This window comes from Nannospalax galili, unplaced genomic scaffold, assembly GCF_000622305.1.
Source record: "Nannospalax galili isolate Female #2095 unplaced genomic scaffold, S.galili_v1.0 scaffold572, whole genome shotgun sequence".
Taxonomy (NCBI): Eukaryota; Metazoa; Chordata; class Mammalia; order Rodentia; family Spalacidae; genus Nannospalax; species Nannospalax galili.
The window spans coordinates 1,656,698-1,684,144 of record NW_008331829.1 but is presented as its reverse complement, the minus strand read 5'-3'; the positions used below and the strand labels follow the sequence as shown (position 1 = coordinate 1,684,144).

Sequence of the window (27,447 nt, the reverse complement as noted above, 5' to 3'; positions counted from 1 at the left end):
GTATAAACAGGAATCCCTATTTCAAAACTGCATAATTAATTTGCTAATTTTTATCCAGTTTTATTCTTAATGCCAATAACCACACTAGAGAGAAGCAGACATTGAATTTAGATCAAAATTAGCATTATCCCAACATTAATTGGGATAGAAATTGATATTCTCTTTAATAGAATACCTCTACATTATTTATGCAAGATGATTATATTATTCTCCATTAAAATGATACATCTACGTAGTTTATGATTACAAAACAATCGGACTTCTGTTACATTCCTATTGCTGTTGATTTAAAAATCATCTAATAGGACAGCTGGTGGACTCTACATGATCACACAGTGGCAACCATATGTTTTCAGTCTTTAGCACACAGCTTAGGCACTCGACAAGGAAATGAATCGAATACCTATGTGTATATCCAGAGTAGTGGAAGATGTAAACCAGGGATCTTGACTCAATAGGAAAGGGAAGGAGTATTTATATTTGGAAGCTGGGATGAGTTGCAAGGGCTCCTTAGAAAGGGAGGCAAAGAGAGAAATAATAAATTGGATATCCATGAACTTTTCCTCAGTCAGTGAGAAATTCAGCACCACCACTACCAAAATAAGCATTTTCTATTGAAGCATTTTGTACACTCACACTCTTCCAAACATTCTATGTATGTATGTATGTATGTATGTATCTATCTATCTATCAATCTATCTATCTATCTATCTATCATATCATCATCTATCTATCATCTATCTATCTGTCATCTATCTATCATCTATCTATCTATCTATCTATCTATCTATCTATCTATCATATCATCATCTATCTATCTCTATCTATCTATCTATCTATCTATCATATCATCATCTATCTATCATCTATCTGTCATCTATCTATCATCTATCTATCATCTATCTATCTATCTATCATCTATCTATCTACCTATCACATATAGATATATAAAATATCCTTAAACCATGGTACCACCCTCATTTCATACATGATGAAATTACAACAGAGAAATAAATGCATCAAAATATTAGGCAAAGACAGAAGGACCAGCTCTTTGTTTCTTCTAAGCAGAGGTCAGAAATTTGAGACTCTTTGTAAATTTGTATGTTTTTGCTTTCTTTCTCTTAATACTGTGGACAATAAATATTTCAGTTTTATCACCAAATGAGGTATATGGTAAGGACTAAAAGCTTTGTTACATTGTATTCCTACCTACTCAATGATGGCAAGATCATTCTGAGCAGACACAAAAGATGATGATCGATATGTATACATATTCATCTGTATGTATGCATCTCCCCCACCCCCTGCACACGCACACACACTTGAATGACCATCAGAATGAATGGTCATTTAAACAATGAGACCTGTCTCTGGTCACTGTACCAGTTATGGTGAGTGTCAATTGCCAACTTAAAATCTAGAATCACCTGGGAGACGTGTCTCTGGACATGCCTAAGTGGGGATTATCTTGATTTTGTTAATTAATGTTGGAAGACCCAATCCCAGCCAGAGATCATGGATTCTATACAAGGAAGAGAGTGCCCAGAGCACTGGCATGTGTGCATTCATTCCTCCCTACTTCTGACTGTGAATTCAGTGTGACCACTGACTCAGGCTCCTTCTGTCTCGATTCTGCACCATGGCATATGAGCAAGAAACAGGAGAAAATAGATTTATAGACATTCAAGGAAAGCAATATTAAATAAAAGTTTTTTTTTAACAATGTGTGGTGGACTCTATTCTAGCTTCTGAAGATAATAAACATTGCTTTCATATAAAATACTTCTTACTGCTTACACACTCTCGCTGATAGATCCACAAATGAAGGAATGAAGACACCAAGAGCTGAGGAAACTTTATTGAAGCAGGAGCAGCATCTGGAGTGCGGTGAGTGATGGGGAACTGCCTGAATGGACATGTCACAGGAGATCATGCCAAGGAAATGATGTTCAACAAGGAAAAGCTGTGCACTGGTCTGGAATGAGCTTCTTGTGTGGCAGTAAGTAGAGAGCCTTTGAGAGAACAAGAGCCTCTTTTAATGAAAATGGGGGCCGGAGAGATGACTCAGAGGTTAAGTGCATTGGCTGCCTTTGCAGAGGACCCAGGTTCAATTCCCAGCACCTACATGGCAGTTCACAACCTCCTGTAACTCCAGTTCCAGGGGATGTGATGCCCTCTTCTGACCTCAGAAGGCATTGCACAACATGCACTGATATACATGTAGGCAATGCACTCATACACATAAAATAAAAATAATGAAAGATTTTAAAAAGTTCAGACAGATGAAGGTGTAAATCACAGCTATTGAGTTATGTATAGGAGGCTACTCATTTTCTTAGTTTGGATAAGAATTAAATTGGGGGGGGGCTAGAGAGATGGTTCAGAGTTTGTGTGCACTGACTGCTCTTGGAGAGGACCTGGGCTTGATTCCCAGCACCCACATGGCCATCCAACTGTAACTACAGTTCTAAGGGAATCCACTTCCTCTTCTGACCTCTTTGGTCACTGAATGACACAGATGCACTTACATACATGCAGGTAAAATACTCACATACAAAATATTTTTTTTTTACTTAAAAAAAAAGAAACAAATTTCTGGAAATTTATCAGTGAAGAAAAGAATATTAAATAAACGGTGAATTTGCACTGATCTAACCTGAGAGGATATTAAGTGGTTACTCAGCATTTCATAAAATATTTAAGAATGTATATATATGCATAATAATGTGTGAGAAATGGTTGGCTCCATTTGTTTAACAAAATCTGGAAATGAAGGGTGGGGAAGGTTAGGGGACCTGGATCAGGACTGCGTACTAAACATAAGACAGAACAAAAGGAATCAGGGTAGGGGTGGCTACTTCTCCATTACATGGAAGTCTGCAGAATTGGGCCGTGAGATTTTCTGCAACTTTTTTCTTTGCCCATGCACAAACCTATTACTGTGCTCACTGCAGTAAGTTAGGAATATGACTCCAACATGATAAAACCAGGTGTCGACAACAGTAGAAATGGATGATTGATTCAAAATTGAGCCTCCTGGAATGGAGTTATGATACACAACCACCTCAGGGCTGAACTGAAGAAAAATGGTCACAGTGTTGAAGGTGCAGATGGAGCTGTTTAGCCAGACCCCGTAGTGTGGGGAACAAGATGAAAGTTCATAGCTACTGTATTTTGAAAAATACTCCAGGAGCCAGAAGCTTCCCCAGGAGATATACATCTTATGGTCAATTTGTAAGAATTCTTGAAAAAACTAGACTCTTGATTTTTTCCACAAACTTTATAGAATGTAAACTGTATCTACTCTCAGATCCTGAAACCTGAAGGAAGTGTCATCCCCTTCTATTACTGACTTTTGTGTGGCTCTGGAGCTCCAGACAGAAGAGGTACAGGGCTTGAAGTGGCCCCAATGCTAGCTCACATCGCATTCCATAGCAATGTGTTCGACTGTCCACCCGTGGGAATATGCTGTAACCCAACCATTCAGTCCACTTCTTCTTGCAAAGCTTTGGGAATTTACACCAGTAAAACATTTCTAGAATAAAAATGTCCTGATAGGTAGCAATAAAAAATTTTGTGTGGTCTAAAGATTCTAGAGATAGTTGATTGCAAACAGCTAAGAGAACCTCAGTTCAGGAGGAACTGGGGGAGGGGAGGGGGTCCTGAACAGATTAGGATGGACATTCGGGACTGATTCTCAGCAGCAGGCAGTAACTTGCTGGATTTGCTCCAGCACACTACAAGGTCACTTTCATTGGCTAGTAAGGTGGTAAGCATGTTTTGCTACATGCTTGAAAACACAAAAAATAAGTGCATGAAAAATAGAATTTAAAGCTCCGATACTGGTCTTGATATAAGGTCCAAAGAGTCTCTCCACAGTCAGGTGAGAGCAAAATATGTGAGTGACAGGCAGATAGGAGCAAGAGGAAGTGTGTGTGTGTGTGTTCATATGCATGTATGCATGTAAGTATGTGTATATGTGTATGTTTGTGTGCATGCATGTGGGTATGTGCATCTGAGTATACATGCATGTGTGTACATGTGCCTAGGTGCATGTATGTTAGTATGCATATATGTGTGTGCATCTGTGACTGTGTATATGTATATATGTATGTGCACGTGTGTACCTGTGTGTATGTGCACATGCATTGTGTAGTTGTGTATGTATGTGTGCATGTGTGCCTGTGTGTACGCATATGTGTGCATTACATGTGTGTGTGTGTCATCTATGTTCTGTGCTAGGAATTCTATTACACAAATTGAATTAATCGCCCACAGTCTATCTTCAGAAACTTTTTGTTTGTAAATATTTCTATTTTACACGTGAGGAAACAGGAGCTTAGACTCTTTAACACGCTGGGTTCTGTAGCAGTAGCTGCACTCTTATCATCGCTTTTCTAGAAGCTGCTTTCCTATCAGATGGCCAGCTGTGCATGATGAGGTCCAAAGATGTCTTCCCCATCACATGACCCCTGTGACTGACATGAACAGTGCCAAGGATGTACTGCTGAATACCAAGTATGTCCTTATCTGTAAGCAAGACCCAGGTGGCTAAACTCTAGATGAGTCAGTAGGACGTTAGACTATAAGGAATAACAACTTAATAACAACAGGTGCTTTACTTAATTAATGATACTAGACTAATTAAGGTGAGGATGTTGACGGAGTGGAAAATTCATTCAGGAGAATTCATCTGAGATGCCATGAAACTGTTACTCCATAATTTTCCGTCTAAAATCAATTAGATTAGTGTTTAGAAATAACATAATATCAAATTGTAATGTTTTTCACACAGCTATCTTGTTCTGAAAACACTGCATTGGTACAGCTTACTGATATTTAGATAAAGATTACTTATAAGCTTTTACATTGAGTGAACTCAGTGGGTAAAAGTAAAAGAGCTCATGAAGTTGGGAGAGGAGAGTGTTAGGGAGACAGGGGAGGAATTAAAGCCCAGGCAATGAAGGGCAGACTTGACCAAAAAACATTGCATGAATTATTGTATAAATTTACATAATTCTTAAGCAGTAAAGAAAAGGCAAAGTAAATAGGTCAAACAAATAAAATTTATTTTCAAAAAAAGTCAGAGCCAGGCACATTGGCACACTCCTTTAACCCCAGACTCAAAAGGCAGAGGCAGGGAGATCTCTGTAAGATCAAGACCAGCCTGGTCTATATAGTGAGTGAGTTCTGGACCATCTGGAGCTACAGGGAGACCCTGTCCCAATAAAAATCAATCAACCATCAATCAATCCATCAATCACTCAATCAACCAACCAAATAAAAATAAAAGCAAACTTTACAGAAAAATAGAATTATCTGTAACGGTCCCTAAAAATGGCTAGAATGAAACAGTCAAATACAAAAGTGTATATTGAAATATTTTCTCACAAAATTCCACATGTGTTGTGACAAGGTCTCCCAGAACCCATGGATGCCCTTTAATAGTTTACTTGGTTAGCAAACAGAGATTACAAAACCAGAAGGTAATGCACTTTGTTTAAAATTTTCAAATTAATAACAGCTGAATCTAGCTGTATTCATACCCGTTTATCTCACCTCTGCCCATCATTGCCAAAGGAGGGAAAACACAGAGGAAAAGGAGGAAGACAGGTTGATGCTGGGCTCTCTCACCACTAGGAGCTGCTTGGGCTCACATCCCTATGTTGGTGGAATGGTAGCTTCTTCTTCAACCCCACACACCCAGCATTTAAGTAATGCATTTCTGCCGTAGTCACCTAGATTTCTGTTTTTATCTACAAGAAAAAGTCAGACCAAGTGCATTTACCTCTCTCCTGTGCCAATTCTGGCCTTGTCTTTTCTTCCCCAGCCATGAGGAAGATGACAGACTGAGTCACTCAGACATTATGGTAGTGAGTCTTTTCCCTCTGTAAGACTTTCCAACAAAATATTTGACATGGTGTTCAGATTTCACACGTTAAACTACTTTGTCTTGATATTTTATACATAAAAATAAGCCATCCTGTCAGGCCCAAATTGACATGATTGATCATTCTGTATTCTTGAATACAGCATTTCAATTCAGAATTCTTTCAGTCTTCAACTTAATTTAAAAAATCACTATCAGGGTGTCGTGTATATTTTATTCTTATTCATACTTGTCAAAGCTTTTTCTTCTCCAGTGAGTAATATTTGTCATGGTGATCAGAAGACAGAGATTATATTCACACAAAATAATTAATGTGATAAAAGTTTGTATTTCCAAATTTTGATATGTGGCTTTGACATTTTATTTTTAATAATTTAATTTTTTATTTCTTGAGAATTTCACATGAGTATTGTATTTCCATAATTTCCAAACCCCTTCTCCCACCCACATTCCCTCACATCCTCTCTATCTTTAAATTTTGTGACTTGTTCTTTAATTATTATTGTTATAATATACAGACATTTGTGATATATATATATATATGCAATATATCTTTTGCAAGGTTAATGTGTTGTTGAAAACAAATTTCTGCATATCATTCCTGTCTTGTCTCTTAAGCAAAAATTAAAACTTCACAGAAGGAAAGGAGCCCAGAGCACCAAAACATTATTTATACATAAAACCTACTGGGGCCATTTGGTATGACTCATACATACATGTGTGTAGGGCCAGCCAGTTGGAATTGATTAACCTATCAGGGACTTGTCTCTGGAAAAAACAGATTCTCCCTCACTCCAGAACCATCAACTTCTTCATTTAAATATTTCTACTTTCTGAAAAAAAATAATTGGTTACATTTACTGAATTCTTCCCAAGACCAGAACTTTATACAGTTTTCATCTTTACTTCCCCACAACAATCGTCTGGGTAACTGGCATTTTTCCCATTAAAAAGATGAAGATACTGAAGGCTAGAAGACCAGGGCTGGGGAGATGGCTCAGCAGCTAAGAGCACTCGTTGCTCTAGCAGAGGACCAGGGCTGGTTCCCAGCACCAGCATGATGACTAACAACCAACCGATTGTAAGTCCAGTTTAGGAGATCCAATGGCCACTTCTGGCTGCCATGGGCATTGCATGAATTTGTGCCCTTATATACATGCACTCAAAACACTCATACACATACAACTATAAATAAATAATAAATAAATAGATATACATAAATTTATAAATAAAGGTTAGAAGGTTAAAGTGACTCCTTGTTTGAGCAGGTGTGAGACAGGGTTTTGAATACTGCTGTCTTCGAAGTAAGGTAGTGATAAAATGGTAATAGCAATATATCTTATGCAAAGTTAATGTGTTGTTGAAAACAAATTTCTGCATATCATTCCCATCTTGTCTCTTGGGCAAAAATTAAAACTTTACAGAATGAAAGCAACCCACAGCACCAAAACATGTAGGACTGTCAACAAATCCCCTGCCTCAAAATTAGAACATAGCGGAACCAACACCTGCTAAATATTAACTGCAGCCTTGTTTGTTTCTGTCACAGAGGACAGAAGGGGTGATTGCACAGGAATGACCTAAAAGACATACATACTATGTATAAAATTGATTAGATATGGTCTGCACTCACCACCAGTGTCTCTACCCCAGTGATGATATTATGGTTAATATTTATATTTTAATAAAACATAAATATGCTTTTATCCTCTAATGCTAGATTCACAAGTGCTAAATTATTTATGTGTCCATTTTAATACGCTTTCTTCACCTGACAGGAAAACTCTCCTTAGGACCCTTTTACTGAAGCACGTGCGGTTATGCCGGGGCACACAGCACCACCTTTCTAGTGCATAATGAATTACAAGGGCGTTGCAGACACACCATCCGTCATGCTGGCACTAAGTAGGTTTTCAAAGTAGATCTCAGACATCACGAATGCTGTTTAGACTGCTACCAGGAAGCACAAATTGGAAGATTGTACACACTGAGCCTATAATGAACAGGCAGGATTGCCCTTCAACCAAAAGGGGGCATTCCTCTGCACACAACCGTGTCAAAAGCAGGAGTTTCGGGAGCGTTTTCTGCAGGCAGAATAGAATTATTTAAGAATTTGTTAATGGAGCTGCCTGTTAGAAATTCATGAAAACCAAATATATTCAAAATTAGAGAGGAGTTAGGCCCGAATCATCAGCAGGAGACACTCAGGTTTGATTAAAATTAGGGAGTGGTCTAAGATACATAAAATCATCATTTACTTATTGGCTAAAATATGAGTTTCAATGTAATAATATCTCCTTAAAATGTGTGTAAAGTTTATGCCTGTGTTCTGCATGTACATATAACAGCAAGAAATTGCTATACATTTGAAAACAATAATGACAGTTTGAGCTTAAAAAAATCAATGTCACTGGTACCTACTTTCTTCATATAGACACTCACGTACTTTGTGTAATAGATTTACATTACTAATTGAGGTATTAAAATAGTTATTTTTAGTGTCTTCATCTAATTTCCATGTCTTATTTTCTCAAATTACTATCCATAATTGCATTTAGTTTCCTTAACTATCCCTGCTGTTTAAGCTAAATATTTCAAAGGAGTATGTTTCCATATCTAAACTCATATAGAGTTTAATATTTCCTTTTATTAATTTATGCTTATACTTGTATTTACTTCTTGTTGAGTATGTTAACCATTACTTTTCATTACTGGGTTTTTTAAATTATGCAAGTAATTTGTAAACACATTCTCTTTACTTAAAGAAGGAAGACACGTAGTCAAGATTAACACACATTCTTAACCACTACTCATCTCACTCATATTTATCCTTACACTCCTCCAGAACTAACACTGTAGAAATGATATAAATATAATGTTTATGTGTGAAGTTCTGAAAGGTTTCTTTATAATAATTGCTTTCTTAATCTTCCTTTAAAAGTTCTTTTTCCTTAAAAATGGCAGTTTTGTTAAACCATTTACCAGTGGTGGAATGGTCCAAGATAAACTTCATAGACCTTTACATAACTCCATAAAATGTGGGAAGGCTTGGTTTTATGATAGGGAACACAGGAAAAAAATAACATTTGTCAGTGATAAATATATACAAACACTAAGAAATATGAAATCAGATCTATGGAATTTTTCAGTCTCTAATTGTAATCCAATAGGCCAACAAGTTACCACAGAGGACCAGGCTAAGGGAGTATAGCTTTTCCTTAACAATGTGGTCAAAAAATTATTAGTTTTCCAGGAGAAACTAAAAAACAAATAAAAATGAATGATTCCAAAGACTTACAAAAACTCCCAGTACTTTTGTGCTGGTCTGTTTAGAGCTTGCTTTGCTCTAGAAATGATGTGGCTGGACTAAGGGTCAAATTGGAGTCAGAGGAGAGAGGAACTGTGTGAAGGTTTTGAGAATCAGGAGTTCAAGACAGAAAAGCTGCAAGAGTTTTCCAAACCTGGGGCTGAGTCCACAGCTCTGGAGCGAAGGTAAGCATGCTGCCTCTTCCCTTACATTTCAATTAATATACAGACATATTTCCATTATTTTCTGCCAGAAAATTAGATGTTATTAATCAAAGGATGATTTCTATACCAGAAATATTTCAGAAACTTAACATTAGATTAAAATCTAATTGATAGAAAAACTCTTCAAATCTGTGTTGGTTATATACAGTTCTGTGAAAGTCAAATTAGGAAGTAACACAGACCAGAAGCGTGATGGATTTCTACTGCACCTGCATCTCCTCAGCTCCTCAGCCCCCAAAAGGAGAAACGTACTATTAATAGGAACAGACATTTGCTACTCTATTGTTAAGTCATTCTGCACAGTAACTTTAAGTGGTTTAAAAGTTTCATGTTTTGATTACAGTTAATAATTTTAAAGCATTCAAAAATGTATACCATAAACCATAGTCAGAAACATAATATCACCCATCTGTCTTCAATTAGACAAATTGCAATTTCATAAAAAAGACTAAACATGTTTGCTAAAATTGCACTTTATATTGAGACAGAAAATTGGCTGTTTGTATCTACTTTGCATATTGTCCTCACTCTGGGCAGTCCCCTCATTTCCGAGGATCATGTTCATTAATTATTTTCACTCTCACAATGACCTTAGGAGTTGGAACCGTGCTGATCCCGTCACAGAGGTAAGGAAGCTAAGGACCTGTGGCTAGGTAACAGTGGGCAGCTGTAGAGCTGAGATTTGACTCAGGCACATGGCTCTAAAAGGTTTGCTGTTAACCAAGGTGCCAAAACACAGCACTGAAGCCAACTAACCCAGAAAGGTTTAGGAATCATTCACACGCGCTCCCTGTCACCCGTGTTTTCTATCAGGAAGACAGGCCTGCTGCATTTCAAATCCTAACTGTGTGGATAATCACATCAATTTTCCTCCTCATCCCCCATGTGCATAAACAACCTCAAAACACAATCCTTTCCATTTCTATTCTTTCTCTACCTATCAACATATTCAAATTCGCCTCTTCAAAACCATAAATGAAATTCGCTTGAACCGTATGAACGGAGGAAAATGTGAAAAGCTCAGTCATACCTTCAACACCTTTGAATTAAATTCTTCTAACGTGTTTTCACTTTCAAATTTTGACAAGTAAAGGGCCAGGCAACTCCCTCTCTTTCCTGCTTCTCCCAGCACGGCCACACTGAGTATTTTTGACGGCTACTTTTGCATGCTGCATCTTGCCAGTTAGTTCAATTTAGATGAAAGCTGTTGTTTTCTAATTGCATTTCACTGGAAATGACAGAGACAAACGGTCAAATTACCTCGAGAGTTCCTTTGGCAGAATAGGCTGCGTATGAGAAGAACAGTTCCTGGCCATGGCCTTTGCTGGATTCTCCCCCACAAGGCTGGCCATCAGGATAAAAGCACTGGCCACTGCCGCTCACGGTCACGGTGCCTGGAGAAGGCCCAGGTAGATCCAGCAGCACCGAGTAATTTGCAAACTGTACATCTTCCAGTCCCAGCGCAGTCCAGTGAGTCTTAATCTTCTTTAAAATTTCCATGTCATCTTCACTTTTAGAGAATTGGACCAAATTTCTGAAAATTTAAAAGCATGTTTAAAAAAAAAGTAGAGGAAGTCTTTGCTCTGAAGAGACTGTTAACTATAACACTGATCAATTGTTAATAGATGTTGTGGGATATTGAAAGGCAAATGTGACAAGGTCCTACCTCAAGAAACTTAGAGTGTGATGGAGATGATGTGCTTGCACAGACTTTTAGAGAATTGGACCAAATTTCTGAAAATTTAAAAGCATGTTTAAAAAAAAAGTAGAGGAAGTCTTTGCTCTGAAGAGACTGTTAACTATAACACTGATCAATTGTTAATAGATGTTGTGGGATATTGAAAGGCAAATGTGACAAGGTCCTACCTCAAGAAACTTAGAGTGTGATGGAGATGATGTGCTTGCAAAGCCCTAAGTCATAGCAGGCTGGATTAAGATTTTAAGTGGGATTGTGAAGAGTAAGGGATGCATAGCAATTCTTTTATGACTTCTGATTATTCTACCAGCATTGACATAAACCATGGACATCTCAGTTCCAAGCCTAGCATCAATGGTTCTGCATCAGGGTTAATATAATGCCATATGAAAATATCGATTGATCTGAAGCTTCTATATTCAAAACAGTAGAGAACGTTCAGTACAATTTCCATACTATATCACGTGACGTTATAAGCAAAATAAAGTTCAAGGAAGCAGAATGTCATAGCAATTATAAACACAGATTGCCAAACCATTAGCACTTAAACAGCACTGTATTGTACTTTCTGTAATTTGCGTATTTACTCCTCTATTAAAAACTTCTCCAATGATATTGCTTAGTTTTTCCTATGACATCTTATGGAATATAGACCAAATGAAAAGCTACAACACAGCAGCATGGCATTCAATAAAGCAATTTAATTTAATTTAATCTTTTTTTTCCTGTTGTGAGTGCAATGAAAAACGTACTGTCTATACTTCTCATCACTTTCCAGGCTATTATCTAAGTGATTCTTTTAACATTGTTGCTTTGCTCTTTACACAGTATATGGAACAACAGTGAAGACTCAACGTAGGTCTGTGGACGCAGGTTGCGTGTGTGAGAACACGCAGTGATGAACCATTCCCTCTTTCTTTTCTATGTTTTCTTTTATGTGTGAGTGCTATGCATGCATGTAGATGTGTGTGTGTGTGTGTGTGTGTGTGTGTGTGTGTGTATGTGTGTGTGGACTTGAAGTTGAGGTCAGGTATCTTCCTCAATCATTTATTTACTGAGGTGGGGTCTCACTCTGAACTTGGAGCTTGCTCTCTGATCACAGTTCAGCACAGGAGCCAGCCCATTCCCAGGGCTCACCCATCTCTCATTCCTGAGTCCTGGGATTGCAGGTAGGTTACCACGCCTTGCCAAATGTTACACAGTTCTGATGATCCAAACTGATTTTCCTAATTCTAAGGGAAGTAATTTATCAACCAAGCCAATTTCCCAGCCTTCTTTTGTATATGAATTAAGTTTCATTTACTTTTCTTTATGAGTATATGTATATGCTTGCTTGTCTGTATGTATGCCACATGCATACAATGTTCATGGAGGCCAGAAGAGGGGATTAGAGCCCCTGGAACTAGACTTACAGGTAGTTTTGAGCTGCCCAATGTGGGTGTTAGGAACCAATCCCGGGTCCTCTGCAAGAGCAGCCAGCGCTCTAAACCTTGAGCCATTCCCCCAATCCTCTTCCATACAGTTTTGAAGTTACTTTCCGTCACCTCTTTACTTTCCTCCCCTTTCAATATTGACTTTGACCAGTCAATAGTAACATTATTTTTGGTCTCCCTCTACTAGATTTCTAGATTTCTATTATACATATATATATATATATATATATGACCATTTGCCCTTTAATTGTATATATTCTGTTGTTGTATATTCGAAAACTTTTACATTGACTGTTTTGTGACCAGCTTTTATTTTTAAATGAGCATTGCTTTCTGAAATCCCTTCAGATTTTTCACCAGCTCTCCTGAGATAAGTGTTTTAAATGTTCGTCCATATTTTCGTTATTAGAAACAGTGGTGCAGTCAACATTTTTATTTGCATATCTTCATAATCCAATATAGATGTGTTTCTGTAGGCTAGGAACTATCGACCTATAGAGTGCACCTATACACCAAGTAGAAAAGGTCACAATGCTTTTAAATAAGGCTTTTGATCATTCTCCTGACAGTTGTAAATAAGAGCTCTTAATTTCATAATCTCTACTTACTCTAGGAGTTATGTTATATGCATTATTTTTTCTGCCAATAAAGTATAAGTAAAAATGTACTTCATTATGTCTTAACTCAGAAACAAAATCATGTACTTGCCAGATCTATTTCATGAGTTTCCAAAGCTTTTGTATTGCTAATATTGCTTTAGACTATCTCACTACCAGTATATCTAGTTTCTGCTGGTCAACCACTGGGAAATTTTATCCTGTAATTTTAATTGATGTTTCCATGAAGACTGATGAGGATGTTGTTCCTGAATTACTTAGCTCTCTAAATTTTCTAATTTTTTTTCCATTTTCCTATATTTATACAAGTTTTTTTTTAAAGTTCTGGACAGCTCTTTTTAAATCATAAGTACAAATCTTAAGTATGGTGTGTAAATCCTCCAGATGTCTGGCTTCTCTGCATTTTGGGTGAGATTTCTGATGATTAACAAAATCTCGCACCTCCGGGGTGAGGAGCAATCTAACACGTAGTTTACACATTTTCTGATATACTTAATAAGCCTTCCTAAACCTGAGGGCATGAAGTTGTTCTTACTTTTTCCTATGTGTTTTAAAGTGTTAGTTTTTATATGGCGAGAGAGGAAAGTGGGTAGGTGAGCAGGAGGGTGGGCAAGCATGATGCAAGATCAGATGCTGAGTTCTTTTTTTTTTTTTTTCATGTGAACAACTGTCCTGATACATCTTGTCAAATAACCCCACTGACATCAATGCCAACTCTGCCTTGTGTGAGCTGCAGCTTGTTTACGGGTTTGCCTGAGGCATCAAGTCAACTCCACTAGTCTTCTGGACCCAGTGTCACAGCTCTTGCTAGCTCCTCTCTGAGACCATCATAATTCTGCTTTTTTTCCCCTTCCACATTACATGCTACAGTTTGGGGATGAAAAGTCCCCCACAGGTTCACGTGTTTGAACCTAAGTAGGTTCACGTGTTTGAACCTAAGTAGGTTTCGGCGGTGCTGAACTTTTGGGAGATTATGGAATTTTTGGAGCTTGGTCCTAGTGAGAGGGCATAGGCCACTTACTATGGGCTTGAAGCTCACAATTCCACACCGGTTAAAGCATAACACTCTGACTCTTTACCCAGCAGCAAGTGAACAAGCCAAGCCTCTAGCTACTGCCCCAACCACCACAGACTAGATTGCAGTTTATGGAATTTGAGTCAAAATTAATTTCTATTTTAATTTGCTTCTGTCATGTATTTGATCACAGGGAGGAGAAAAAAAAGTAACACATTAGCATTGAAATAAGCTTTTTCATTCCAATGTCAAGGTTGTGACAATGTGAAATTTACATTGAGAGTAAAGTTCAATTTGGGATGCTATACCATCTTTACATACAATGACATTAATGTTTAATATCATGTTGTCTGAATGTCTAACACACTCAACCACTAAATCTATCCCAAAGTGAGGAGGTAGGGTTTGGGGGAGTGCTTAGGTCACAAGTGGAGAGTACTCAAGAATAGCAGTATCAGCACACTTATAGGAGGCCAGAGAGAGGTTTAGACTTTCTCGACACATACAAGACAGGGCTTCAAGAAGCCTTCTGAGAGGAAGCAGGCCCTTGCAGAGTACTGTGACTTCTTGACCTTGCATTCGCATAACTAGGGCTATGAGAAATAAATTTCCAGTGCTTATAAGACATGGTCCTACCTCTTTCCCACACTCCGAGGAAGGAGTCAAGCCCATTAAGGATGGGGCTATGGAGATATAAGCCAGGACAAGCACGAGGCCACTTTCTCACCATTTTGTGTGGCTGTTGGGAAGACACTGGACTCATGTTTGAGTATGGACTTTCCAGCGCAGCCATGAAGGGTGGTCGCCATTTTTGAAATAGAGCCCAGTGAAAGGCATAGCAGGGTGAATGTCCTTCCCCTCTTGGGGCTCCTCCGTGGGGTGACAGGCACTGGGATCAGGGGACAAAGTGGTGGAGCTACCACCACATTGAGCACAGGTGCATGCCAGGCCAGAGAGACCGGGCAGGGATGGATGGCACATGCATTTCAAATATGGAGAAGGAAAAGCTTATAAGAACCTGTCTTTTGTAAATCGCCCTGTCCCAAATGTCATATAAACTCTGCAAAATCTAAATAGATTGTCTTATGTCAGTTCCTCAGTCCGCATCAGGACCAGGAGAACCTGAGTGGATGCGGGTCTTCCAGCAAAAAGGAAAATTTAGTGAAAGACCACTTGAAGAGACTATGGCAATTTTCAAATTTCTGGTGAATGTTAATATGAAATATTTAAATATAAAATATTCAATTATTCATCACTGCCATAAGGTATACAAATCAATTTTTTCTACCACCTAATTCTAAGAACTCACTAATTATGTACTAGTCCTTTTTGGTGTTCTCTATGAAAATTATGTCATAAACACATAATGTGTGATTTATTACTTCCTTTCTCATTGTTGATGAATTTATCTTTAGTTTTGGGTTGTAACACAGAGTATGACTTCCAGAAAATAAGTAATAATATTTAATAAGTAATGCTGGCTATGTTATAAAATTAGACAGAACGTTCCATTCTCCTGTTAAGAAATATTCTTTGGGTATACTAAGCTTTATCAAAAATTCAGATGTATTTACTAAGGCAATCATATGATTCCTTAAAAAGAATGGATTACACTAATAGGTTTTCTCTAGTGTAAAATCAAACTCATAGTCCTAAGATAAACTCCATTGAATGGGATACATTATACATTTTAGATATTTCGTGATTTATTTTGCCCTTTTGATTTTCACATCTAATTTTAAAAGCAAAGTAACTTCAGCATATACTGTTCCTTTCAGGAATAATTTCTGTCGAATTCTGGCTAGAAATTACACAGACCTCACAAGGTAGGACGTGTTCTCTTTTGATTTCTTCTTTGAGAGAGATTAAATATGATTAGAATATTTGAAGAAAATTATTTTCAAACCAGACAGTCTGTAATTAATGTTCTTATTATGGGAGAATTAAGAGGTGCTTGTTTAGTAGCCTAAGTACCATAAGACATTTTTATATCATCTTTGAACCACAGACCTTTCATCACTCTGTCGCATTTGCTTTAATCCTCAAATTTCCAGCTTTGCCTTCGTCCCTTGCCCAGTGCTTTTCAAACGTTTGGCTAGCATAGTAATTTCCCTTACTGGTTTTTCAGTTCAGCATAATGGTCTTTAAAATAAGTCCACTATTACACATACTTATACAGATGTATGTGTGTATAATATATATATGTACATATATATATCATCTATGTGTCTTAAGAATATCAATTTAACAGCACTACCCCATTGAGGCCTGTGAGATAGAGATGGTTTACATGAATAAAGGCACATTTTGCCAAGCCTGAAGACTTGTGTTTTAACCCCAGGGTTCACATACTGGAAGGCGAGACCCGATTCTCACACGTTGTCCTTTAATCCCCCCACTCCTGTGCCATGTCAGCAGTGTGTTCACACATGTACACAGAGGCATGCACACATGCACATGCAAATAATATTAAACATAAAAATATATTCCAAGCAGAAATGTAATGTGATGAATACTCACCACTTGAGATATGTTTTATTTCTCAAGAATTGATTGTTCTTTGTACAACACAAAAGGAGAGAAGCTGGGAAAGCAGAAAGGACTCAGGACCTAAGCTGTCCCTTCTGTAGATTATAGTGTAGGTATTAGCTCACAAATTTTGTCATGCTATTCTTAGGCCATTATCTCAAACATCAGAGATTAATTCTTTCAATCTTCTGTAGCATGTTTGCAGACTGGCTTTAGTTAAATACTAGAGGATCTTCAGAACAGGCTAAGCAACAGCAATATATCAACATCAAAGAAGCACCCTCAAAGCTTTCGGTTGCTGTAGCCCAAGCAACATGGGGCACCCTGGGAAAACGGGTGGAGCTTCAGCCATATTGAAACTCCAAGTCAAGTGTGGGGCCACTGGGGAGCAGCGCTGGGGCATCCCTTCTGTCCCAGGATGAGATGAGGCACTCAGACCATGAGGTGAGATGGTGTATGAGCAAGAGCTGATGGAGACTATGGGCAGGGCTTGAATGGCACATGGGTTATGAGAAGCTGATTCTTTGTAAGTCCCCCTCCCAGAAGTCATAAGCTGCACAGGACCCAAAGTGAAATGTGTTGGGTCAGTTGTGTTTACCAGCCTCAGGACGTGGAGACCCTGTGACTGAGGGCCGGCCTCCTAAAGAGCAGGACATTTTAGTGAAACAGTTACATATGATTATTGGGTAGCCAGAGTAGCTGGATTAGAAAGCTTGGGTCCAGTAAGAGACCCTGTCTCAAAAAGACAGAAAGTGAGGAAGAGAAAGACAGAAAGACAGAGGAAGACATTCAATATTGACCTCTGGTTTTCACATGCACCTGCACACAAGCACACACACATATAATACGCACACATGTATAATACACACACGTATAATACACACACCTTCATAACATACACACACACACACACACACACACACACACACAGGACTATCAGAGTATCATTTCTTTGTAAGTAGTACCTAACATTCCAAACAATGCATCATTAGTTAATTAACATCTGTTCAAGTCTGATTTTCCTTTTTTAAAAGTTTACTCAGAGTATCATTTCTTTGTAAGTAGTACCTAACATTCCAAACAATGCATCGTTAGTTAATTAACATCTGTTCAAGTCTGATTTTCCTTTTTTAAAAGTTTCCCTACCTCCTGATTCTCTTCTAATTCATCAAATGTTTGGTTTATATTGTAAACACTTCACCTAAAGAGGTCAAGTGAAATTAGGCAAACTTTAAATTAAAAGGCTAAAAAATTTATTTACATCTTCAATTATGATTTTTTTTCATATGAATCAGTAGCCATCGAGATTAGGTCTTATTGATAGGAATGATTTGTTAGAAGGGTTCAACATATATATGATCAAAAATCACCTAGAATGTGAACATGGGTGAATTTTACTGAGTACTTCAACATATTTTAAAGCTTTCTTTTCTCATTGTAAATGTTTTGGAATTCATGTAGAGCACTTGTTTATAATAGGGCAGTTTTCTATATTAACTGCGAAATGTTATTAAGGAATTAACTGCTATGCAATCTCAACTTACTAATTGGAAAACCTGCAAAAATAGAAGTGCATCACTCCAAACCCCAGGTATTTATTTGAGAGAAAGTTTTACTCTGCCTTAATTTTTAAAATAAGAGTTTCCATGGGCCAGTAGCTTTGGCAAGTAGCATAATAAACTGTCACGGCTGAGACTTGAATTTGGAATTAACTTTGGCATTAATGTTCCATTGGCCAATGGAGACTGGATACGGATGGATTTTTTGGCTTTGTTAGACAAAATTCTGTTTATATCAATGTTCAACACCTGCTACTGCATGAGCCACAGAGCAGCACTGATGTCAGAACTGGAGGAAGTGATGCACACAGAATTCCTGGTTCCAGGGTAACTGCCAACAGTGTGCCCTAAGGGAAGGGGTAAAGGAAACATCTCAGAAGTAATACCCAGAGTACAGAGGAAAAGAATCAACATCCTTACCACCACCCCCCGAGATTTTCTTATGAGTATATTCAAGAATGCATGCACATATTCATTCTGTAGCAGTTGATATTTTTCACATATTAAAAAGCCAAAAGTTGGGCTAGGGAGATTCCTCAGAGACTGAAGTGTTTGTTTTGTAAACATGAGTACCTGAGTTTGATTCTCAGCACTCATGGAAAACGTGTTATGGTGGCACATACTTAAATCCCACTGGTGGAAAGCCAGAGACAGACAGGCCCCCAGGACTCAGCGGCCGGGAAGCTTAGTCTAATTGATGAGCACCTGCCTAAAAAGACCCTGCTTCGAAAATAAGGTGGGCCAGCCAAGCATGGTGGCACAGGCTTAAGTTCCAGCATTTGGGAGGCAGAGGCAGGTACATCTCTATGAGTTCAAGGTCTGCCTGGTCTACATAGTAAGTTCCAGGCTAGCCAGGGCTAAACAGTGAGACCACCTCAGGGAACCAAAAACTAATTTAAAAAATTGAGCATTACCTAAAGAATGACATCACAATAAAGGGGACTGACAGCATGATACAGGGGTTTTAGTATAGCCTGGTAGGGAAGTGCTTTCTCGGCATGCACAAAGCTCTGGTTTGATCCCAGCATGGAAAAGCAAGTTACATATTATAAAATTTTTGAGAAGTCTCCTACTCATGAGCAAATGACACAGTGGAATTAATATAACACTTCATGGGTACAACAGATCAAATTTGACTGCTTGAGGGCCCTCTTAACAAGCAAAACCAAAACTGATTATATATTACATTAAAAATTAGCACAGAAGTATATTCTGAAAGAGATCTTGACACCCTCTTCTGATGAAGGAGTACACTATACAAAGCTACTTGTTTTGCAAGCACTAGAATGTATGCTCTTGGGATGACTTGATAATAAATAATTGTTTAATTTTATTCATGTCAAACTGAAGTTCTGTAAGACAGAAAAACAAGTTTGATTTGAGTAAAGACAATGCAGAAAAATAAAACAAAATGTCATGACACCCATCTATTATTACATATGCCAGAAAAAATTCAATGTTACAATTCTAAGTCTTTCACACACTTATACAGGGGATAGTTTTCATAACTGGTTAAATTTGGGTGGATAATTGGACTTCAAGGGGGAAAACATCCCACAATGGAGTATCACACGGATTAGCCATTTCAAATTATTTAAGAAAGAAGAAAGGTGATTAAATAACATAAAGACATTGTGCTTAATAAGATTTTAAAGACTGTGCCAATCTTACGTAACAACATTACTCTTAGTGCTAATAGTTTGGTTCCTGAGCCTTTTTATGGTTTTCAGGGAGTATTGTTGTCAAATGTCATTATTCACATTAAGTTAGTTTCAATTCCCTAAACAAACTCTAAAAAGCCTATTCCACAATGGTCAAATCAAGTCTATGCATCAGGTCTCCAGCTGCCTGGTTCCGTGATGCAAAGGAATGATTCTAGAAGGTGTACAGGCTGCAGTCACTTTTGATTTAATGAGGCAGTACTCCAATAATTATATATGTATATAATTATAAACACATATATAAATGATTATAAACGTGTAAATATATATCAATATTTATTTACTCAATTATCTACTGATGGACATCTAGGCTAAATCCATCTCCTCACTACGGTAAGCAGTATAACAGTATGCATCACTGTGCAGGCATCTATGTGGTAGGAATTAGAGTCTTCATGTATACAGTCAAACTTTTCTTGAATGTTAGTCAAATATAGCATTGTATTGTGAAGCTGTATTTGTGTGCATGTGCATGGTGCATGTCATGTGTGTGTGTAGGTAGGTTCATATGATCCACTATTCCTCAGTGATGCTAATCCAAGCTCACACAGAAATATAGTTATATTCTGAGACTGAGGAAGAAACAAAGGTATTAGAGCTCCAATCAGTTTCAACAAACATCCATTGGTTGCTATGTGGAAGGAGATCAAAGGTTACCATTTAGCAGCATATTCAGGACCGGGTTGACCTCTCCAGCGACTTGTCAGTTCTCATTTTGCTGCCTTCGTTATTTGCTGTCTTAGATTCTTTCTAGTCTTGGCCATTGGCAGCCTTAAGTTCAATCCTGTTTTCCCAGAACAAGACACAGTATATCTACTGTCTGGTAGCTAAGGTACAGCTGAAATGGTTAAGAGGTTTAAGAAAAGAGAACACTGGGACTGGAGAGATGGCTCAGTGGTTAAGAACACTAATTATTCTTGCAGAAGACCAGGGTTCAAATCCCAGCACCCACATGGCAGCTAACGATTGTCTGTAACTCCAGTTCCAGGGGATCTCACAGCCTCTTCTGTCCTCCGTGGGCACTGCATGACATGGGTGCACTTACCTACATGCAGGCAATACATGCATAAAATAAACATAATAAATAAAATATTTTTTAAAAAGAGAACGTTTCTGATTTCTAGGCAGGTTTCCCAACACATACAGGCAAAATTGAAGCAGAGAAATGCCAGTCAACAGTCAAAGTTGAAAATCCTAATGAACTTTTCTCCATAATGAGTAAAATAAGCAGAAAAATAAAAGAAATTGATTACTTACAAAACATCATGTTAGCATTCGACCAATTCAGCATATATAGAATAGCTCACCCAATAACCGTTGAAGTGACTGTGGAACATTTACAAAAACTGCCTGTATGCCAGGCTGGGAATGAAGTCACCACAGGTTTCTAAAAAAATGGAATCACATAGACTATATTCTCTGAAAACAGAGTTGATGTGCCTGTTGTTGTACTAATGCTATGGAGTTTTGATTCCTTTTTCTTTTTAGTAAGTTTTTGAAATCCTATATTGTAATGCCTCTTACTAGGTTATTTTAGTCATAGTGTGAGGATTGCAATTCTCTACAGACCTCTGTCCTTGATATTATAACACTTATTCCTTTACTCCATTATCTATTGGCCATCAATAGCATTCCTAGTGTTCTTACCTGCAACTTCAGGAAGTTAGTAACTATGAAGAATTATCAACCTTTCCACATGTTTTTGCAACGATCTGCAGCTGTCACTACATTTTGTATATTACATAAACCTATTGAGCAACACTAAGCCTAAATTAATGTATTTCCTGAAATCTAATGGAAAAAAAATTGTGTGAAAAAGCAGTGAGATAAAAATTGAGTTTTCATTTTAACAATACTGATGTGCATAAAAAGATGACAGAACAGAGAATTGAGGTTGGAACATTAACATTCCAAATTAGTCTTTCTTTCTTGTGACTTCATTCATATCACCCCTGTCATACTAAACATCAACATGATTTTATAAATCAAATCAGAATACAGGAAGTACCTGGTGAAACGTTATGGGCAGCCTAGACAATGTGTTACGTTATCTTTGGGAAGAATGGTTACAAATGGGCACTTAATATTATTTACCCATTAAGAATCTACTGACAAGGGGCTGGAGAGATTGCTCAGTGGTTAGGAACACTGACTGTTCTTGCAGAAGACCCAGGTTCAAATCCCAGCACCCACATGGCAGATAACAACTGTCCGTAACTCCAGTCCCAGGGGACCTGACGACCTCTTCTGTCCTCCATGACCATTGCATGACATGGTGCACTCACATACATGCAGGCAACACATGCATACACATAAAATAAAAATAATAATTTTTTTAAAAAAGAATACTGAGAAGCCATCATGCCACAGCAATTACTAGAAAAGAAATAATTCTATTTAGGACAATTTCATTAGATTTGCATGTCTCTTTAGGAACATGTTCATTAGCACCTAGCCTGTCCACCAGGCTAGACCAGTCCTCGAAGCCTTACTTTCTGTGTTACCCACAATTAATTTAATTATAAAGGAATGAAGTTCTGAATTGAGAGATTGTTTCAAATTCTTCCATTGGAATAAGCACACACTGTCTTGTAGGGCAAGAACTGAAGAGGTGAATCGATGGAGTGGGCGTGGGGAGACAGAGCTACACCCTCCAACACTAAGGCATGTATCTGACACCAAGGTCTGCAGACTTGACTGTCAAATTCCTAGGTCAGGATACTCAAGGTGGAATGAATCCATAGCTGTGCTCTAAGGTGTATCAGAGTCTGGTGTTGAGAAACTGAAGACTGGATATGATGGAGCTAGCTAGGGCTCTGTGGGTAAAAGTGCTGGTCACCGATCCTGACAATCTGAGTTCGAACCAAAGTATCTCCAGGACACCCACAAACATTGTGGAAGGCGAGAACTGACTCCTGTGAGGAGTCCTCTGACCTCTAAACTCTCACACAAAATAAATTAATGGTTTTAAAAAATTGACAGTGTGTAAAAATTCAGATAGGCAGTGAATTGCCAGGCAATTGGATCATACGGACGGTTCCCCCGCACAAGTTTATCATCCTGTGGCAGGTCGACAGCCCGCAGGCATAGAGCAGCAAGTAGAGCCTGGGAGAGTGTCAGGAACAGAAGGAAAATCAAGCAGAGGAATTGTGACGGAGGTACTGGCATCGCAGTTAAGAAAAAGACATGTCCTGTTAGCATGGGGGAAATCATGACCATTTGGAAGCAATCTCTGTGGTTACTGATGTGCTAGATGTAATAATTAGATATTGCTACCACATCTGGATAATCAAGTGGCCTTGGCTGAGGAAGAAGAGAGCCATGGCATTGGGGAAACGGCATGTGAGCTCAGGTACAGGGAAGAAGTTTGCACTCTTTAAACTACCATGAGCAAGTGAGGGGTTAGTGAGCCCTGGTGTCTGATGGGAATCCATTTTATAGTCACCAAAACAAATCATGCATTTAAATAGAAGGATTCCAACTTATAAGATTGTCTGTGCTGATGGACAGACAACCCTGAAAGTTAGGAATTTACTAACAATGAATGTTTATAAATAAAAACACATCCTTACTAATCACATTTTAAAAACATTTATTTTAAAATTGTGTGTGTGCATGCATGCATGTGTGTGTTTACATGAGTGTGGGTACCTGCAGAGTCCAAAGGAAGGTATTGGATTCCCTGGAGTTGCAGTTGTACCTGGTGGACATGAATGCCAGGAATACAACTCCTGTCCTCTTCAAGAGCAACAAGCGCTCTTAACCACTGAGCCATCTCTCTAACCCCCTAATTATATTTGTTGTGTGAGCTACATAATTTAAAGTTGCCAGTTCAATAAAAAATGGACAAAATTAGCTCAAGTATCATTTTTAATGTCTTTACTCTCACTATAGTTCTATTCGGACGAGAATTTGTTTCTGGTGATGTCTCTAAGGAAAGCAAATGGCTTTCTGATGACATCTGATTTTTTATTTCCCAGAGGTCAGCTGAAGAAGACTGATAATAAATAATACCTTAACACACCAAAGCTGAGACAGGACACAAATAGATCCATCAAAACTAAATCAGTAGCTGACATTTGTAGAAAACATACAATTAATCCAAAGGTTTATGGTCTCTCAAGATAAGTAACTGTCAGGAAGCCATGCTTTTCTCCAAAAGTGCTTCTCAGAGAATTTCCAGCTTACCCTGAAAGTCAATGCAGTAGCAATGTTTGGTTTCCAAGAATGGGGTCTAATTTTCTATGATTTTATGTGAATTATAAATGGAATACACTCATGAAAAATGATGTTAACTGACTATTGTAAATAAAAGCATAGGAAAAATTGCCAGTATTTCTTCTCAAAGAATCTAGACATTTGCTTGGAAAAGTAATTCCAGTTATAAAAAATGAGCATGTTTGCTCATATTAAGCATCTATTTTTGATAAAATACAACTTAATGGTATTCAACTTTTCAGACTTCCATAATGGTTTTCTTTCCATCACTATGATAGAACCCTTATGGAATATTGTGACCTAATAGTAACAATTCCTCCAACTAGTGAATGGGTATAGTCTTGAAAGTGAACAGTTACCGCATTTCACATGAGGAGGATGCAGGACCTGAAGAGGTGGCTGATCACTTCAGAATGCTTGCTGCATAAGTGTGAGTCTTGGAGTTGGGATCCCAGCTCTCCCGTTAAGAACTGGGTGTGGTCCTGTCCGCACTTGTAACTCCAGCACCAAGGGGATTTAACACCAGAGAATCAGGATGGTTGTGTTCTTGCTGGCCATCCATCCCACCCCAAAATATAGGTTCAGCTTCAGTGAGAGACCTACTCTAAAACAACAAAGAGAAAGTGATGAAGAGCGCTGAGCCCTCCTCTGGCCTCTGCTCTACTGCATGGACACAGCACCTGCAGACATATGTGCCTATGTACCTCATACATCTACATATGCACACACATATAAGCACACACGTATACACTAATGAAGTAAATAAAAAAAAGAAGAAGAGTTGTGGTGGTCATTGGCAGTGTGTCTGGATATCTGAGTTCAAAGCTCTTTTATTCCACTTATCTAGCTTCCTTTGCCTCATTGGGAAATAGAGATCATATGACCATGCATAGCAGTTACTGTGATTAAATGTGATCATTCCTGTCCTGGACCTAGCACATGCTCACCCAGATCCCATCTAGTGTTCAGTGAGACACACTGCTTCTGTGCTGTTGCCCTGTGTCAGTGCACAGCTACCTCCCTGGGTTGTACACATGTAGCTCAACAGCTGCTTGTCATGTGTGTACACAAGCTTTCTATAGCAGTGGATTTTCATCTGGTTATGAGATCCTGATTGCCCAGTCTCTCAAGCAACATGTAGTTACACTATCCCATGTAGCTGCTTCCTAGATGAATAGACACCTGTGGTCTAAGTGATACTTGGTAACCACATCCTTGTGATCTAAGGAAAGACATTAGACATGGAAGTAGACACAGTGAGAATGACCAAATCCCCCCCGACCTCATATAGTCTCTCTCTTTCATTGTGAGATAAATGTCAAGCCAAGTTTTCTGTATTCAGGTTACATCCTGTCTTTATTCTCACTCCTCAATGGTTTTTATTTATTCTTAGACAGTTTCCTACATGTATACAATGTATCCTGGTCTGATGTGTTTCATTGTTATATTCAGAACAATGAATTTTTTTCTAATGCTTATTCCTGAATAAATTCAGAAGATCATATTTTATCCTATGACCCAAATACACGATTCAAACCTAACAGCCCACTTTTGTCTTTCCCCTCTTATGTGTTATTTGTAGTATGTATACGAATATAACTCATTCTTTCATTTTATTATGGCTTGGTTAATTAATCCTTTTAAAAACATTGTCATTGTGAATTGGAAGTCCCTTAGTGTTTAGATGTTTGAAACATGTCTTAGAAATAAACTGCCCTCATTTGCTGCCTTACCAGCCAGACCCAGTCAAGGACTTTTCTCACCAAAAGCAATAGCAACAAATCTAGACCAGAGTGTCTCGGCTCTTCGGCTTTTACTGCTGCATTTTTCAGGGAGAGTCATGAGATACTAGCTAAATTACTTTCTTGGAGGCAAAAAAAAAGGAAAAAGAACTTTGAGAAAATTACCCCCACAGATTTCTAAATGTTATCAACTACACTGATAAAAATAAGACACCTGCGGGGTTGGAGAGATGGCTCAGCAGTTAAGTACACTGGTTGCTCTTGCAGAGGACGAGGGTTTAGTTCCCAGGACCCAAATGGTGCTGAACAACCATCTGTAACTTCAGTTCTAGGGGACCTGACACCCTCTTCTGTCCTCTGTAGACATGGCACAACATGAGTTCACTTACATACACACAGACAAAACACTCATACACATAAAATAAAAAGAAGTAAAAACAAACACTTTCATCATGTCGATATCTCACGTGTTTAAGAGCCTTTTATAAGTGACAGAATTTTTGCTCAAGACTAGAATTTCTGGCATTAAAACATGGTACGGCTAGTCTTGAGTTAGGCCAGCATTTTTGTATGGACCCTATGTGAAGGGCTAATATCATTCTGAATAATTAAAATTGATAAATGTTCTAAATACAGGTGATTATTATAACAGAAATATTAGTATAAAACAGATGCACGCTTCTAAAAGTTATGCAAATCTAGATTCATCTCACAGGTAATATAAAGTAGAACTTGATCAAATAGAATCACTGATATTCCTAATTACTTTCTTTTACTTTTGAAGCAAAGTTGGAGCTTACTAAAAATATATAATATATAATAATATCTGTGTAAGCACATACATGAAGAATGGAGAGAAAGAGAGAGAGAGGAGAAAGAGAGAGAGAGAAAGAGCACAATTCTTCATATTACACATTTTCTCTGGGAAGCTTCACAACTGAAACTGAACTTGGCATACTGGGATTCTTCCCTTACCCAACTTCCTGTCTCCCTTTCCTCAAAACGCTTCTGAGTATGTGCACAGAAAATGACAAAGACTCTGGACCATTCTTGCTCATTTAAGGCTTCTCTAAAGTAGTTTCAAGAGATTAAATTAAAATGTGTATCACTTTAGGTGGAAGCAGTAACCCCCCACCACCACCATAAACCAGACAGATTTACTGAAAGAAATTGCTTTTTTGAAAGTTCTAATCCTTTGGTCCAACTAAAGGATTTCTACCCTGGTTAAGAAAGCTTGGAGTTATTGAGTATTTTTGTCTCATATGTCAGATTAAATTTCCTGTGAATAAAGTTTTATAATGTGGAAAACATTACATCTTTTGGAACACCAATCCAATCTGATAATTATGGAAAATGTTAATTAATAAAGAAATCCTATTCAGCCTATATAGAGTAATTTCAAAGAAATCCAAGTTCCAAAATAACTATTTCAATGTTTTGAAGTTTTAAGATATTTTTAATAAAAATAGACAGTTGTACAAAATATGATACCT

At 38.0% G+C, this 27,447-nt stretch overlaps 1 protein-coding gene across 8 annotated transcripts in view; it reads right to left on the bottom strand.

The window, feature by feature from the left end:
- The window catches only part of Naaladl2 (N-acetylated alpha-linked acidic dipeptidase like 2), a 1,296,606-nt gene that overhangs the window by 606,296 nt on the left and 662,863 nt on the right, over positions 1 to 27,447 (bottom strand). For all 8 annotated transcript variants that reach the window (XM_029560548.1, XM_029560545.1, XM_029560549.1 and 5 more), the window contains one exon: positions 10,685 to 10,958. In XM_029560548.1, coding sequence (XP_029416408.1) covers positions 10,685 to 10,958 — 274 coding nt within the window. The remainder of the gene's footprint in view (positions 1 to 10,684; positions 10,959 to 27,447) is intronic.